The following is a 16,239-nucleotide window of genomic DNA, read 5'->3' as shown; positions in this document are numbered from 1 at the left end:
ATTTTTATGTAAAATATTAACCGTTCGAACAGACAGAGTCTGTTGTGATAGCTAAAAACATCAACATTGGAAAAACTAACCAGCGCACGGTTACGATTTTTACATAAAAAATGTATGCCAGCTCCTAGACTAAAATTTGTTTTGTTAATTAAAAAAAAAATGCTCAATATAATTAATTATTATTATTAAAAAAATACTCAAAAAATTTTTTTACAGTGTGTAACAGAAAGTGGAGTACACATTTTGAGAGTCTGTAGTATTTCGTTGTTTGAAGAAGAACAATTCGATTGTTACTCTAGATTGTTAAGTGTTTCAAGAAGTCCTTCAGTCAGGGGAGGATTTAGGCTTAAGCCCGTGAGACCTGGCCGTAAGGGGACAACATTTAAGGGGCTCCGAAATTTAAAGAGTTTAGGTTATTTGTACAATAAGAGGAAGGTCGTCAAAAAGGGTGTCTTGCGCCTAGGGGGTGCTATCACCATCATCATCAAATCCGCCAATGCTTACAGTATTCGAAGGCTCATAGACACGAATTGTTCGCTAAGCCGTTTTTCTTGGGTAAAAGTACCTGTAAAAGTTTGAGATCGATTGCCAAAAATTTGATCCAAAACGGAGTTAATTAGTTCATATAAATCTTTTAACCCAAATTTTTTAATATTCTTAAATATTTACACCATTCTTCGTGAAACACACGGTATTTTGTAATACAGGGTGTTCCATTTTCGATACTATTTTTTAAAAGTGTCGGGCCGGAAATATTAGAAAATTGAACGGTTTTGAAATAGAATCATCTTCTTGATGAAAATGGTTACTCTTTTCGAAATAGACTAGAAAAATAATTTCGGGGACAGAACTACGAAATAGGTTGCTTTCAAAGTGTGGTATCTCATTTTTTGGCATTCCCTGTGTTGTCGACATTTTTTTAAATCGGGCCTTTATCAGTATTGTCACTCAGGGGTGTATTTTTTACATCACCATGACAGTTATTTTTCCCTTGTGTAAATTGTACATCCCTTAATAAAAAAAAAAAAATTTTTTTTTTAGGCCATATTTGTTATTTCAGAAAAATTTGTTTCACAAACTCATTTTTTTTTCTGTCTGTTGATATATTATATGAAATTTTGGAAAAATTATCTTTTCTCGAATTAATCGATTGTTTTTCGAGAGGGGAAAAACTATGTTAATTTTGTTTAAGGTTCTAGAAATATTCTATTCTATATTATTTTCAATTTAATTTGTGATTTAAAACTTGTTGAGATAAAAAATTTTTATTTTTTTAGGAAAAACAAATTTTCTTTGAAAAAATTTCATTTTTTTTTTTTTTTACTTGTATGTGATCATTTAGAGAAAATTTTTTAAGAGTACATGATGAAAATTTTGTACAAAAATTTTATGCGAATTTACAAAATTTTTTTTCGTTTCGAAAAAAATCTTGGATAATTTGTTTTATATAATTCAAAAAAAAAATTACTTTATAAAAAAAATAATAATAAAAATTTTCTTGAGTTTTCATTTAATTTTCCTTTTCGTTTTCGTTGAAATTTACTTATAATGACCGTCCATAGTAATACCAATAATTTCAATAGGCGAAATTGGCGAGGGCTGATTGTTTAGGTCGGAAACAAACTTCGACAGACCTGTCAAATATGGAAATCGGAAAAAACAGCCGATTTTTGAACCTCTCTCCAAAAAGACCCCACTCAACAAAGAATTTTCTTCCTAGAAGATAAGAAAAGGCTACATTTAGAATTAGAATTTTCTAAGTTTGTCCTCCTAGCCTAAGCAAACACTCTGCGAAGCCAAAAATTTCGCCTATAAAAAAAATTGGGCCCACAATTGACTTTACAAGATGCTCATTTTTTTCTTAGTTGTGAAAAGCAGGTGTTAAATGAAAATTTAAATAGATTTGAAGTTTAAAACTGAACTAGAATTGATTCATTTTATTTTGAACAGGTTTGTATTAATTGTTTAACCCTTCAGATTAGGTTGACCTTTCGTACGAAACCAGCCGAATTGTGGTTTTTTTAACCGACTTTACTGAAGTGATGAAAAAAAAACTCTATTTTACTTTATATTTTGAGATTTTAAGAAAATTTATATTCCTGGAAAGAATGGAATTTTGTGAAAGTAAAAAAAGTTTTGTAAAAGCAAATTTTAAGTAAGCATGAAAGAATCCCTCTACGCAAAGGTTCTGAAGGGTTAATAGACCAAAAGTTTCATGTAATTACGATGGTGTAGAATTCCTGTAAAATTTGATGAAAAAGAAGATAAATTTTTTAGATTTTTGCTTTCGATTGGATGGAGAAAACATGAGCGTACCACAAAATTTATCTAAGGAGGGGCTGGTGGAAATATTTTGGCCTAGCGGGGAACATATAGGAAATTTTTGTCTACAGATTTCATAAATTCAATTGAATTTTGACAAAGCTAGCAAATCCCGTACAGGGGCTTCAGCGGGGGGGGGGGGCGCTTTAACCTGCTCCCTCATTGGTACGCTCATGGAAGAGAAGGGTATTGCTTAGCGTGACGAAATGTGATAGAGGAAATCGGGTAAAAGTTCAGAAAAGATTGCGTTCAAGGAAAAATTGAAATGTTTTTAATGAATCAAATGAATCAATTCCTGGATCAGAATCAGTTCAATCGGAAAAACTATATGTATCAAATGAATAAAAAAAATAAACAAAATTATTTATTCAGTGTCTGTGATATGGTCCATTTTTAAGAAAAAAAATTTTTAAATCACTTCTCAATCTTAATCTAAAAAAAAAAAAATCACTTGTACATAAAATAGTTCAGACCACGACACAATGATTTTACGTCATAAAAATATAACATCACTATTTGTAATATAATTACAGATATTTTTCGCTGTGATATCCTAAAATATTTTTAAAAAATCAGATACACAAAGATTTAAATTTGGATGTCCAAAAAAAAAAACAAAAAAAATATTTTAAAGGATTTCTTGAAAATAATTGTGCAACGAATGTGTTTTCTGTGCCAAAAATGGACACATCATGTTTTGATAATTGTGCATTTAAGCCCTTCATGCATATTTATTAAAATAATTTTTTGGGGCACATATTTTTTTTAGACAGACCAAAAAAAAAAATTTTGGTCAAAATGTAATTTTATTTCGTATTGAATTCAAATTACAGTGTGTTTAAAAATTTTATCACTTTTTTTATACTACATAACGGTCATTCAAGAATTGATTTATAGTACGAAAAATTAGACAGAAGGTCTCAAAAATAACTAAGTGTTTAAAAATCTTCTTAACTTGGATGTATGACGGTTTTTCTGTTGAAAAATTTTCGGAAGGTGTCAGAATTATTAAACAAGCGCTTGATCTCATAGTTTGAATTTTGAAGAAATTTCGAGACTTTCAAATTAAGAATATCAGAGTTACTGATCATGTTTAAAATTTCTTATCAAGCTTTCTCCTGTTAAAAAAAAATTAATTTTGCACCCTTAAAGATTGTATAATTTCCAAAATACAAGAAGGAACATTTATTAGGAATTTAATTAATATCAAAAAAGGTATCAATGAATCAATTCATGAATCACAGTTGTTTGAGAGCCGGGAATAACTTCTCGAAATAAAATAATCGTGAAATCGTGTTTTTTAAGAATAAAATTCATTCCATATGTGTGTGTTTGTGTGGGTATACAATTTTTAAACACACTGTAACTATGCCTACTCAATACACAATTTTTTTTATCTGATTTAAAAATCATAATTATAATTATTGTAAAAAAAAAAAAAAAACAATTGCAAATAAGTGTTAATTTAGTAAAAATTTGTCGATTTAAGAAAATGAAAAAACAAAAAAAAAAACATTTTAAAAAATATATATATATACATATGAAAAAAAAATGTGTATGATTCTTATTCTCGCCTATCTCTACCCTAATTCCTTCCAACAAATATTCAAGGTCAAACAAGGATACGCCTTTATTTCGAATAAGTAACGATTTTACAGCCAAAAAGCTTTATATTGAACTGGAAATATGAAATTTCAGTAGCACATATTCAAATAAACTTGGGTTTAATTAAAACTTGAGTGAAATGATATTTAGCTCCAGAAAATCACATATTTTAATTAGAAATGTGTATTTTTATTAGATTAGAGCCATCTATTGAGTAAGAAATAACTTTATTATCAGCGCCATCTATTAATTTTAGGAGTAAGCTCTGAATATTATCAAACAAACCATGCTTCTTTTAAAGAGTTATATTTTATTTAAAATGTGAGGAAAAACTACAGTCGTTTTTCTGGAATGTGTTTTTGTTGACAAAGTATTGCGTTGCTAGAGACCTCTACTATTTTTTATCTAAAAAAGTATCACTTTATGTATTATTTCTTAAAATATGATATTTTGGTATATTAAAGTATTAGTGGATGTAACCGACACTAGATGGCTCTAGTACAACTTTAATTTATTAAACAAAAAAGCTCTCATGAAAAAATGCAGATACAATAATCACCTGATACCCCCCCCACCTTGTTATTTTTTTCCCATTTTCTCGTTTGGTCATGATTGTTCACTATTTTTCATCATTTGGTCGTACATAGTTTTTCATTTTCTTGCAGTTATCCAAAAATGTATTTAATTTGATTTTAAATTGTATAACCATCTCTTAGAGAAAGTTTATTTTCTAAATCCCTGTAAATGAGAAGTTTAACTTTCTAAAGAAAATTGTGAATAAAACAGGAAAACCGCACATAATCAAAAGATGAAACGTATAGTGACCAATCGATTGCCAATAAAGAAACTTAGAAATATCCGAAAAAGAAAGGCTGGTTAAAAATTTTTGAAAAATTACAACAAACCACGAATGAACAAACGCTTAAAAGAAGACCAATCATGAGCCGTAATAAAGATATCACGATAGTAATAAAGAAAATAGGAAAATCTGACTATGAGGGGCACCACCGTCTTAGCGACATCTATATGTTACGAACTAAATTAAAATAGTACTAACAATCAACTATAATCATTGTAAATAGTGCATAGGAGCAACACTAGATGACTCTACTCTACGTGTGACTCTTAATTCTTAAACAAGCCAGCTCTCACAGTGCTATGCCGAATATTTGCGTATTATATACCAATGGAGAAAGTGACAACGGGATTGGAATTTGTATTATAAATTTTTGTAACTGTCTCATGCAAAAATTTCTCTCTTTTCTACGAAAGAGTATAAGATAGAAGAGATATGAAATATAAATGTAAGTGACATCTAGAGTCTGTAGCGATCAACTATTAAGTTTGAAAGATTTACTCGGTAGAGCCGCCTAAACTGGTATACTACGATTTTACATTACCTCTTACTGGCTCCTTCTCTATCCTATACTCTTTGATATCTACAATGTTTCCAAAACATATCGTACAAAGCGAATGGACATTTTTAAAGCTAAAATTAATGGTTCTTAAATACTTACGCTTTTTTTAAGGATTTCAATTTTAATAAATTTGGGATAATCAAAATAAATTAAATACAAGTTTATTTGTACAAAATAAGGACAAATCATTTTAGTGTAAATTTACAAATTAATAACGACTCTAAAAGTCGACTCTAGAAGTCGTTAATCGTTTAATATTAATACTACAGTCCTTTAAAACATTTTATCGACCAACTTTTTACTTTTTGTAAATGGATCACCCTATATAAAACAAAATAAATGCAAAATTATTCAGATTTAATATCGGATAGTTTAAATATTCCAAAGTAAGTTTTGTCATCCTGAAAGATACATTTTGCCGTATGATGATCCTGAATCTGAAGAATATCACCAGCATTTAAATGCGCTACCGTTGCCACATAACACGAATTCGTACGATTATCCATTTGTTTTGTTCCATGTAATGAGACTGCGCATGTCATTAAATTACTTACTTGGTTACGTAGTACTGAAAATCCCGATAAATTTTTTGGATGATAATAATACAACTGAAAAAAAAAACGTTTATGAGTTTTAAGGAGATATGTAAGGATTGAATAATACTAGGGATTTCGATAAAAGTTTATAAATACATTTTTTGATTAACAAAGTCTCCAAAAATCACAAAAACTTTCTAGGTCATCGGGCTTTATTCTTATTTTATCATTCAAAGTTGGCTGAAAACATGATGAATCATATAGTTATCCTTTTCAATTGGATATTTCTATATCAAAAAATCTAGAGAGTGTGATAAAAAACTATCTAAAATATTTAGACAATCTTGTAATTTATAAAAATACCATCAAAATATAAGGTTGTCGATGATATCAAAACTAAATTTTATTTTAATTATGAGTTCATCGAAGATCCATCAATTAATGAACAGAGACGACTATAGTTAGAGTATTGATGATTGAAGAGCGATATCTATATTATCAAATTAATAAGCATCGGTCAATATTACTTTTTATATCATGCATATATGTAATATGCAAGGTATACTAAGTTGAATCCCAAGTTTGTAACGCTTAAAAATATTGATGCTATCAACAAAATTTTGGTATAGATGTTCATAAAACCACCTAATTAGCCCATTTCCGGTTGTCTGTCTGTCCGTCTATGGACACGATAACTCAAAAACGAAAAAAGATATCAAACTGAAATTTTTACAGCGTACCCCGGACGTAAAAAATGAGGTCGAGTTCGTAAATGAGCAATATAGGTCAATTGGGTCTTGGGTCCGTAGTACCCATCTTGTAAACCGTTAGAGATAGAACAAAAGTTTAAATGTAAAAAATGATCCTTATCAAAAAATAAACAACTTTATTTTTTTCGTAAACAGCACTGTTTACCCGTGAGGGCGCAAATTAGGTGTAAATTGTATAGTATGTATTATATGGGAATATCAGTTATGTATGTGTAATGTGATAGGGTAATCAACATTGTCTATTCATGGTATTTCAACAATTAACTCAGTCAATTGTTTGTTTTCATTTATTTGTTTAAAAAAATTAGTTTAAACAATATCCTACCGGGTAAGGAGCATGTTTTAAACGGGATTCTGCAAAAATTTTCCATGCGAAAATGAAACCTGTTCATTGACGGATTTTGCCGGGACTATTAAGAACGAACGCATAATTGACAATGAAAATAAAAACAGTTGATTCCCACATATGGATTTAATATTCCGTAGAATAAACAGACATGCATATTGATATTAAAACGAATGTCAAGGCTAAATCAATATTAGTCCTGATTTCAGTATTTTACTAAAACAACAAATTCTCTTTGATCTATTTAATAGTTTTAAACTCATTTAATCTGTTAACTAAGCATGTTCATTACTTTTTTCTTGTCGTCATCTTTTTCCATAGAAATTTTTAATTCATATTTTGACCCTGATTAAATAATTGATTCTTGTTATTCCCAGTGACATGATCCATTGTACAGTAGGCCCTCGTTAATCCGAATTTGGAATTTTTTTTTGAAACCGACTAATTTTGGGTCATTCTTTTCAGCTGTAGTGTCAGTTTTTCACTAGCTATCACTGACTTGCTTAATTCCGGGACCAATACTCCACATTCTTGAAATCTTATATAGCTAGGTTAATTTTCACCACAGATTTGAAAAGTATGACCCAAACTTAGTAGAATTACATAGTTGGTTTATCAAAATTGGATAAAATTTGGATGTGATAGTGAAAAATTAAATTTTTTGGATTCTGATGACGTCATAAAGTTCAAAAATTCGATTTTTTTGATGACTGAACCAAATTTGATCCGATCTTATTGCAATTTTTTTTGAAACCCACTATTTTTGGGTCATTCTTTTCAGCTGTGATGTCAGTTTTTCACTAGGTATCACTTATGTTCTTAACTTAATACTTGCGACCGGCGCTATGTACCCTCGTTACGACTGATGTATACATAGTATTTCAACAATGCACTCAGTCAATTATTTGAGTTTATCGTGAAGCAATATATATACCTAAACAAATATTTCTCAATTTGACCACAGTTAAAATACATTCAAATTTTATGCGGTTTTATCGATTGGTATTTCTGGGGAATCAAACAAATGAACTTAATTTTCCTAAATTTGGACTAAAATTTTTGTTTCTTACCTGCGCATAAATAAAATAGATTCCAGTATTTTTAATAACAAGTCCATCGTTCTGTTGTAAATAATCGTTATGACTTTTAGCCCAATTTCCAAGGGTCCAAACTGTGTTACAATTATCAATCATATTGGCAGCATTCCCTTTTTTTTCAAAAAAAAAAAAAAACAAAATGTGTTAACTGGTGTAAAAATTACAAAATTTAGCTTTGAACTGGTCAATTCTGATTCAGGAATTAAGGTGTTCTGTTATTTATAACAGAAAATTATACCAGTAAATTAAGCTTATCAAGACAAATGGAAAAGCTCTTAACAAAATTTCGATCTGAGGCCTGATTCGGGAGATGTGGCTATGGGAAAAATAGAAAGATTTATGAATTCACAAACATATCAAAATCATTAAATTAGTAAGTGTAGGTGTCACTTAGATAATATAGAGGGTACTGTCATAAAACAATAATTGATTGTAAATTGATTTAATTGGGTAGCGAATACTAAAAAAAATATTTTTTTGTCTTTATTTATAAAGAAAACAAAAAAATATATATATTTATTAAATTATTTCACCAATATAGAGACACTTAGATGTAGGAGGTATCAAATTATGCATTAATATAGGTACGGGGGGGGGATTAAATTGTGTAGTATAAAAGTATGGTTTACAAAGGCAGGTGGCGGTGCCTAAGTAATAGGATTCCGTTGGTTCGAATACGGAATCCTAAAAATAAATCAAAACGAGCATCTTATTGTGAAAATTCCTTAATCATTTTGTCCAGTTCAAAACTAAATATTCATACCATAAAAATGTGCATTAGTTATGAACTGTTTATGCCGTGATGAATTTCCTGAACGTTTATTATGATTTTCCGGATTAAATTCCTCAACTAATTCACGATTTGCGGTCATTCGAGCTGATAATTTACGCTTTGGTCGTGACTTTATACCAAATTTATGATTCTAAAAAAAATTTAGCATTATTTATAGCAAAATTTTGATTAGTTTTTAGGGAGGAAAAATATTTTCAAACCATACGTGATTATGTTTTGGATAATGTAATCCTGATCCATGATGAGTATGATTTCTGGAAGAAAATCGTTATTTAGAATTTAATTTGACAAATTAGTTCGTTTCTATTGTGCTATTTGATAAAATTTCGATGTTTACCTCAACGGAACATTTCGAAGTGAATTATAGAATTTTAATGTTGCAACTGTGGTAGTTTTTGGACGATATTTATTTGATTTATACGGCTCATCCAAAATTGGTACACCATCATCCCGAATTTGTATAATATCACGTTTTTTTCGATCTAATTTTGGAAGATTTGGTGTCCCTACTATATCGTTATCATTCTCATAATCTGATGGCACATATTCGTGATAATTCTGGAATGTCGAAAAATTTTATTGAACCCAAATAAAATGTTTATTTATGCACATAGTCCAAGCAAATTCGTGTAATTTTTTAAAATTCTAAAACGAGCAGTCTCAACGCTTTTCCCTTAACTATTTTGTAACTCTATGGTAAATTGTTTATAAATATAATTAATTATGGTTATTTATCATTACACGTCCCGCTTCAAATCTAAGCTTCGTTTCATTCACTGTCAGCAACTTTGTTTTTAATTAAATTATATTAATTTGTAATTTATAAATATTTATAAATTTAAAATATATTAATTAGTTAAACACCAAAACAAAAATAAAATCAGGTACACAAAATCCTAATTCTAATTTTATACTAAGCCCCCATCTGATAATTTTTGGAGGGGAAATTTTTTGTTTGTTTAAAAATTCGTTTCATAGATTTTCGGGTACTGTACCGCGCCCATTACCTTTTATATTCTAGGCAACTTTTTTAAATAATTTTTTTCGATATTTCTATAACCATCTCTATTGAAAATTTTATAATAATATGATAATCATTCTTCGAACTTTATTAGTAATAATTGAAATTAAATCAATCAATTGAAGATAATTTTAAAACTCAAAGGACAATTACTTAATTTAATTAATGTCAATCACATCTGCTCTGTGAGTCGGTAGGTTTATATACATAAATACTGGATTTAAACTAAAAGTTTGTACAAAGGTCTTTAAGGATTGAAGATTGATTAGGCTGGCCAAAAAAATGATTTTCGTGTATTGAATTATACCTCGATGCGTCAAAAACAGGCTTCCACGGATTAAAGATTGGTTCTAAGTAGCAAAAAAACAATCGATGCAGATTGAAAATTGTCTCCCTTGGCCAAAAACAGGCTTCTACAAGGTGAAGATTCTATCAATAGGGACCCTATAAGCGAAAAGTACCCAGTGCCTCCAATTCTTTAAAGACAGCCATGACATGAGAAAATAAAAAATACTCCACGCAAATTCACAATTGGTTATTAGTGTATTTTCCAGGGTTATATCCCGTTAGAATTTTTAAAGAATCGATTCATTTTTGCATTTTCGGATGTTCATATATTTAAGTACGTTCTGCGAAAATTTCAAGTTGACCCGAGAAATATTCACGAAGATAAAAGCGCCAAAGAAAAAATTTTAACTTAGTGTATATATAAAACGTCTTTTGAAGCAGGCTTTCGGTGAGCAAGATTTCTCCGAAACGACTCGACCGATCGGTCCCGAATTTTCACACAATCTTTTTAGATATTTTTCCCAAGTATTAATCGAAGGAATAAGATTCCTGAAAATTATTCCAATATTTTATATCACTTTGAAGTTGGAAATTTGAATTTTTTTTGGAGGCCGGCATTTTGTCTAAAATTTGAATTTTGACTACTCTTTCGATTGCTACTTGTATTCATCTATCGACTAAAGAGTTTTTCATTTTGGATAATCCAAACCAGAGAGAACCTCCAGAAGATCGACTACAGGAGCAGTACCTAATCAAATTTTTGAAATCGGACAACGGGATCTTAAAATTAAAGAAATGTCCTATATGTATACATTTTTTATATTTATGTAAAATAACTGGTCTTCCCAAAAAAAAAACTCGCAACTGGATATAACCCCTTAAGAAAATCGTTTCAGAATTTAAGTAACCAAATGTCTAATTTGCTTGAACTATAAAGATTTAAACAAACAATAAATTAAAAAACCAATACAAGAATTTTTCATGCCAAAAGAAAACGGATCAATTTTTGAATTAACTTTACATTGAGAAAATCGTTTTAGAATTTAAGTAATCAAAAGTCTAATTCTCTTGGACTATAAACATTTATACAAACAATAAATTAAAAACCAATACAATAATTTTTCATGGCAGAGAAAAAACAGAACAATTTTTGAATTAACTATACATTTAGAAAATCGTTTCAGAATTTAAATAACCAAATGTCTAATTTGCTTGGACTATAAACATTTAAACAAACAATAAATTAAAAACCAATACAATAATTTTTCATGGCCAGGGAAAAACAGAACAATTTTTGAATCAACTTTACGTTGAGAAAATCGTTTCAGAATTTAAATAACCAAATGTCTAATTTCCTTGGACTATAAATATTTAAACAAACTATACAAGAATTTTTCATGGCAGAGGAATAATTTTTAAATTTTCTACCAGCACAGATCCAGGCAATATCCAAACCTATTCGGTCTTTTGAAATACATGACACATAATAAATTCAAAACCAATTGTTTTACGATGATTCATCTACGCAAAATTCTACAGCCGGTGTAGAATCAAGAATGTACGTTGTCTCTCTGAATGACTCACACACACCTAGTGCAAGATTTGGGCACAATTTTTAAAATTTGAATATTCTGAAATATTTCTTTATCAAACTTTTAGTTAAAAGGTTATCAAATACAGATTTTTAACCATTCTCTGTTATCAACACATCCACAAAAATAGACACAAAAAATAACTTACTTGGGTGATTTGCGGTGCAACTGCCGATGCATATGGTTGTAAAATTTCATGTAAAACATCAACTTCGTAACGCAAATATCGTAAATCGCGTTGCAAAGTATAAACAAAAGCAGCTAAAATCAAATTGAACGCAACAATTATAAATAAAATTGTGCCAATCCAAAAATTTTTCGTATTTTTTCGCTTTGTTTCTAAATACATAATTTTCTCACAATCAACACATTTCGTATCCGTTTTTAACATTTTGAAAAGAGCGATGTTTCGGGACTGATCGCGTGTGTCTCAATATTCAACTCAGTAAAGACATTATTTCACTTATGAGTTAAGTCACTTTTTAAACAATTAATCTTAATTATTAGAATTGTTATTATGGTCGCTCGTTTGTCTGTTCCTTTCTAACTTATAAATTGAAGATTGAGAATTGCATTGTAGGTCGTAAAACCACTGTCCACTGACCACAGAAGATGTTTCTGATTAGATAGGCTAACAAAAACATACATTGTTTGTATTTGTTTAAAGTTTAATAGAGACATCTTGTAGTATTAATTAATGTTTAATTTTTTAATTACTTGTTTAAGAATTATCACACATAGAGTAGAGTCATCTAGTGTTGTTCATATGCACTATTAACAATTGTTAGTACATATTTAATTTAGTTCGTTCTGTAACGTACAGATATCGCTGAAATAATCAAATAAATTTTAAATTTCTTTTTTTACAAAGTATACCATGTATATATGAAATATATCAAGGTATACTAAGTTTTGTCCCAAGTTTGTAAAACTTAAAAATACTAATACTATCAAAAAATTTTGGTATAAGTATTCATAAAATTACCTAATTAGTTGATTTTCGGTTGTCTGTCTGTCCGTCTGACAACACGTTAACTGAAAAACGAAAAAAGATTTCAAGCTGAAATTTTTATAGCGTGTTTAGGACGTAAAAAGTCAGGTCCAGTTCGTAAATGAGCAACATAGGTCAATTGGGTCTTGAGTCCGTAGGACCAATCTTGTAAACCGTTAGAGATAGAATAAAAGTTTAAATATAAAAAAAGGAGAGGTGTCGTGGGACACCCAGTTGGAACCATGTTCCTGTCGTATCTTCGTATATTATAAAATAAGCGCTTACTTTTTCAGTAAAGTTTGCTTTGATTTTTTTGCTGGCTTGATCCTAAACTTTCAAAATATGTCGTTTTTTGATATTCCTCCATAAGAGCCAATGTATTTCATATCGATTTTCAACGATATTTTTCTTAAAAATTCGCATGGATACCTAAGCCGAAATTTTAAACACATATTCTTTGAGTAAAAGTCTACCTATAAAAAAATTTTGATCCTTTAAATGAATTATTGTTGCCATGCTCATACATCCTAACCATTGACTCCTAACTGACTCCTAACGCCCCCCCCCCCTCTATGCTTACGGGTCTGCACTAGATTAAATTTATATTTTGGACAAATATTATGTGTATGAGAGCTGTTAGTGGATTTCCTTAATCAATCCCCTCTGGGCCGTCAGCTTTGTGTATCCGTTATTGTAATATGACATGACATAATATTCATAATGGATCAAATATTATCCATTTGTACATTCCAATTCAGTAAACATGAAGCAGACTTTGTGTAAATTATTACTGATTGTTATTAAAACGTCACGTTTATAACGAGTGTGTTTTATTAGAAGTTCAAAACTTTAAGGTGATTGTAAACCTACAGTATTGTAAAAAAGTTTTGGTTTATTCCACGGTTACATACATATAAACCAAATACATGCTTTGTAGTCAAATAATGAGTTATTTTTAATTTTACAATACCATGCAACTACAAAAATATATAATTTATTGTATGAAAGTGCTGCTTATAAATTTGATAATATAGATATCGTTCTTCAATCATTAATAAACTAACTATAGTCGTCTCTGTTCTTCAAATGATGAATCTTCGATGATCTCATAATTAAATTAAAATTTTGTTTTGATATCATCGACAAACTTATATTTTGATGGTATTTTTATAAACTACAAGATTGTCTAAATATTTTAGATAGTTTTTTGGCACATTATCTAAATTTTTTGATATAGAAATATTCAATTGAAAAAGATAACTCATAGATAAAAGTTGTAGATAAAAGTTATATTGTAGATATCCTTTATGATTCATCATTTTTTCAACCAACTTTGAACGATAAAATAAAAATTAAAAAGCCCCATGACCTAGTACTTTTTGATGATTTTTGTAAACTTTGTTAATTAAAAAATGTATTTATAAAGTTTATTGAAATCCCTAGTATTATTCCATCCTTGCATATCCTTAATGTGGGATCATCTGAGATGCTCAAATAATAAAGATGTTAGTTAAAATTACTTACAATTGTTCAAATTTTGTTGATCTCAAGTGTACTTGTACTTCATAATTAATATTCATAGCGTTCAAGGTGAAATAATAATATTTTTTAAAACAATTTCCTATTCGCATGTGTTTTTTTCTAAACAATAGCACATATTTAGATGGCGCCAATTCTAACCTTGAAAGTTTTTTATAATTTTATGCCAGCGTTTTAACTTTTAATCTTTTTGGAGAATTTCCTATTTAAAGGAATGGAACTATTCGTGTTGTACCAATGATTAATTATTCTTAATTGACCTAGCTACCCGCTGCATAACAAACATGTCATTTATATTACTGTCTAGTTAACCCGTCAGTATTCGCGTCAGAAGTTCGATAATCTTTTATTACGTGATGAAAGATTTACTCATGGATTCTGCACATGCGTCAAATATTTCAACTAATTTCACCATATTTCTATGACAAGTTTTTTTTTAATTTACTCAGTCCGACTTATATTAAAATAGCGAAAGTACACGAATAAGCTCGAAAATTTGCGAAATTAATATTCTTTAGCTTACGCCTTTACTCTTGTGATGAGAGAAATTCTCACAATTTCCGAAGGACTTGAAAAAAATGTATTTAAAAAAAATCTGAAAAACTACTTACACGATTTAAAAAATAAAAGTTATTTCTGTTTTAAGATCCGCCCGTGTTAATCTTTAAATTTTTAACCAAATAAATGGTAATTAAAAAGCTAAAAATAACAACTTTCTAAAGTAACTGGCTCTGATTTAGGCTGTAGTACAATACAACAAGCGCGGATCCAAAAAAAATTTTGAGGGGTCATCAGGAACTTTTCATTGTGTGATAATTTTTCCTTTTCTTAGGTACTTTAAGTTTTAATTTTGTTGCAAATTTCCTAGATATCGTTTTTCAGCTAAATCTCACAAATTATACTCAGCAGTTTTCGAGATAAAGTCAGAAGTCAATTTGAGAAATCGATGTGCTCGGAATATACTCGCCCTGCAATCGTAAAGTGAATACGATTCTTGAATTTATTAGGTTACAATTTTTACGTTTGCCTTATAAATTATATATTTGATGATTTTTTCAATTTTTTCCCAAAAGATACATTTGCCCCGATTGCTCTTCTCTAGATCCGCGCATTTACAAGATAAATTAAGTTATTAGTTAGTTATAAATAATAATAATTATTATAATTAAAATATTTTAAATGAAATAAAAAAAACTTTTAAAGCAGCAGAACTCCATCACTAAGATCATATTTTAAAAGTAATATTTTAGCTAATTAATAATATTTTGATTACGTGATAATTGAATGATGTTTGAGAATGAAAATATTAGAGAAGAGAAAAAATCTAATTAATTAAATTAATTTTAACTAATAATATTTATATCACAAATGTTTTTAATTTACTGAGTATGACTTATACTAAATTAACGAAAGTACACGAACAGGTCCGAAAATTTCCGAAGTGATTATTTTCTTGCTTACACCTTTACTCTCATGATGAGAGAAATTCTCACAACTTCTGAAAGAACTTGAAAAAAATGTATTTTTAAAAACTGTAGTTGTGTTGAAAAAATGCTCGTAAAGCGAGTGCTGATGGGTTAAAACATGGGTTTGGAGTGTATTGTAAATTATTGGATTGTCCGATCAGATCAATCTTAGTGTTTAGAGTCTACAAAAAGGATTTACAATACCCTTCTCTGCTCTTCAAGCTGAAGTTCGATACATTAAATAAGTCTATACTTTCGGAGTCCATAGAATGTGACTTAAAAGATAGACGTAACGTACGTCGTACTCAGTAAACACAGTGACACACATGCATGGACATGAGATAATAATAATTATAATTATTGGCGCTATAAATACAATTATTTATGTTAAACAGGTTACAAAAATATTAGCTGTAGGCTGTTAGCTATAGAAGCTGTGGCTTAGCTCATAGCTG

General features: G+C 29.2%; 1 protein-coding gene across 1 annotated transcript; it reads right to left on the bottom strand.

The window, feature by feature from the left end:
* Positions 1 to 5,667: 5,667 nt before the first annotated feature.
* On the bottom strand, positions 5,668 to 12,383 carry LOC123302770 (protein eiger). Its single transcript, XM_044885856.1, has 6 exons — positions 11,937 to 12,383; positions 9,225 to 9,445; positions 9,093 to 9,141; positions 8,858 to 9,017; positions 8,068 to 8,204; positions 5,668 to 5,953 (listed from the first exon to the last, which is right to left on the bottom strand). Exons 1-6 carry the CDS (start codon positions 12,177 to 12,179, stop codon positions 5,693 to 5,695), a joined length of 1,071 nt encoding a protein of 356 aa, XP_044741791.1. The 5' UTR covers positions 12,180 to 12,383; the 3' UTR covers positions 5,668 to 5,692.
* Between the last annotated feature and the right edge of the window lie 3,856 nt (positions 12,384 to 16,239).

Source organism: Chrysoperla carnea, chromosome X (genome assembly GCF_905475395.1).
Source record: "Chrysoperla carnea chromosome X, inChrCarn1.1, whole genome shotgun sequence".
NCBI classification, from domain to species: Eukaryota; Metazoa; Arthropoda; class Insecta; order Neuroptera; family Chrysopidae; genus Chrysoperla; species Chrysoperla carnea.
The sequence above is the reverse complement of the archived record's forward strand: the minus strand, read 5'-3'. Positions and strand labels throughout refer to the sequence as shown.

Excerpts from the sequence above, each read along its gene's own strand:
- LOC123302770 (XM_044885856.1), bottom strand. The coding sequence starts at position 12,179 with ATGTTAAAAACGGATACGAAATGTGTTGATTGTGAGAAAATTATGTAT. Across the intron at positions 9,142-9,224 it reads CTTCGAAATGTTCCGTTGAG|AAATCATACTCATCATGGAT; the intron begins GTAAACATCGAA and ends ATTTTCTTCCAG. Across the intron at positions 9,018-9,092 it reads ATTATCCAAAACATAATCAC|AATCATAAATTTGGTATAAA; the intron begins GTATGGTTTGAA and ends AATTTTTTTTAG.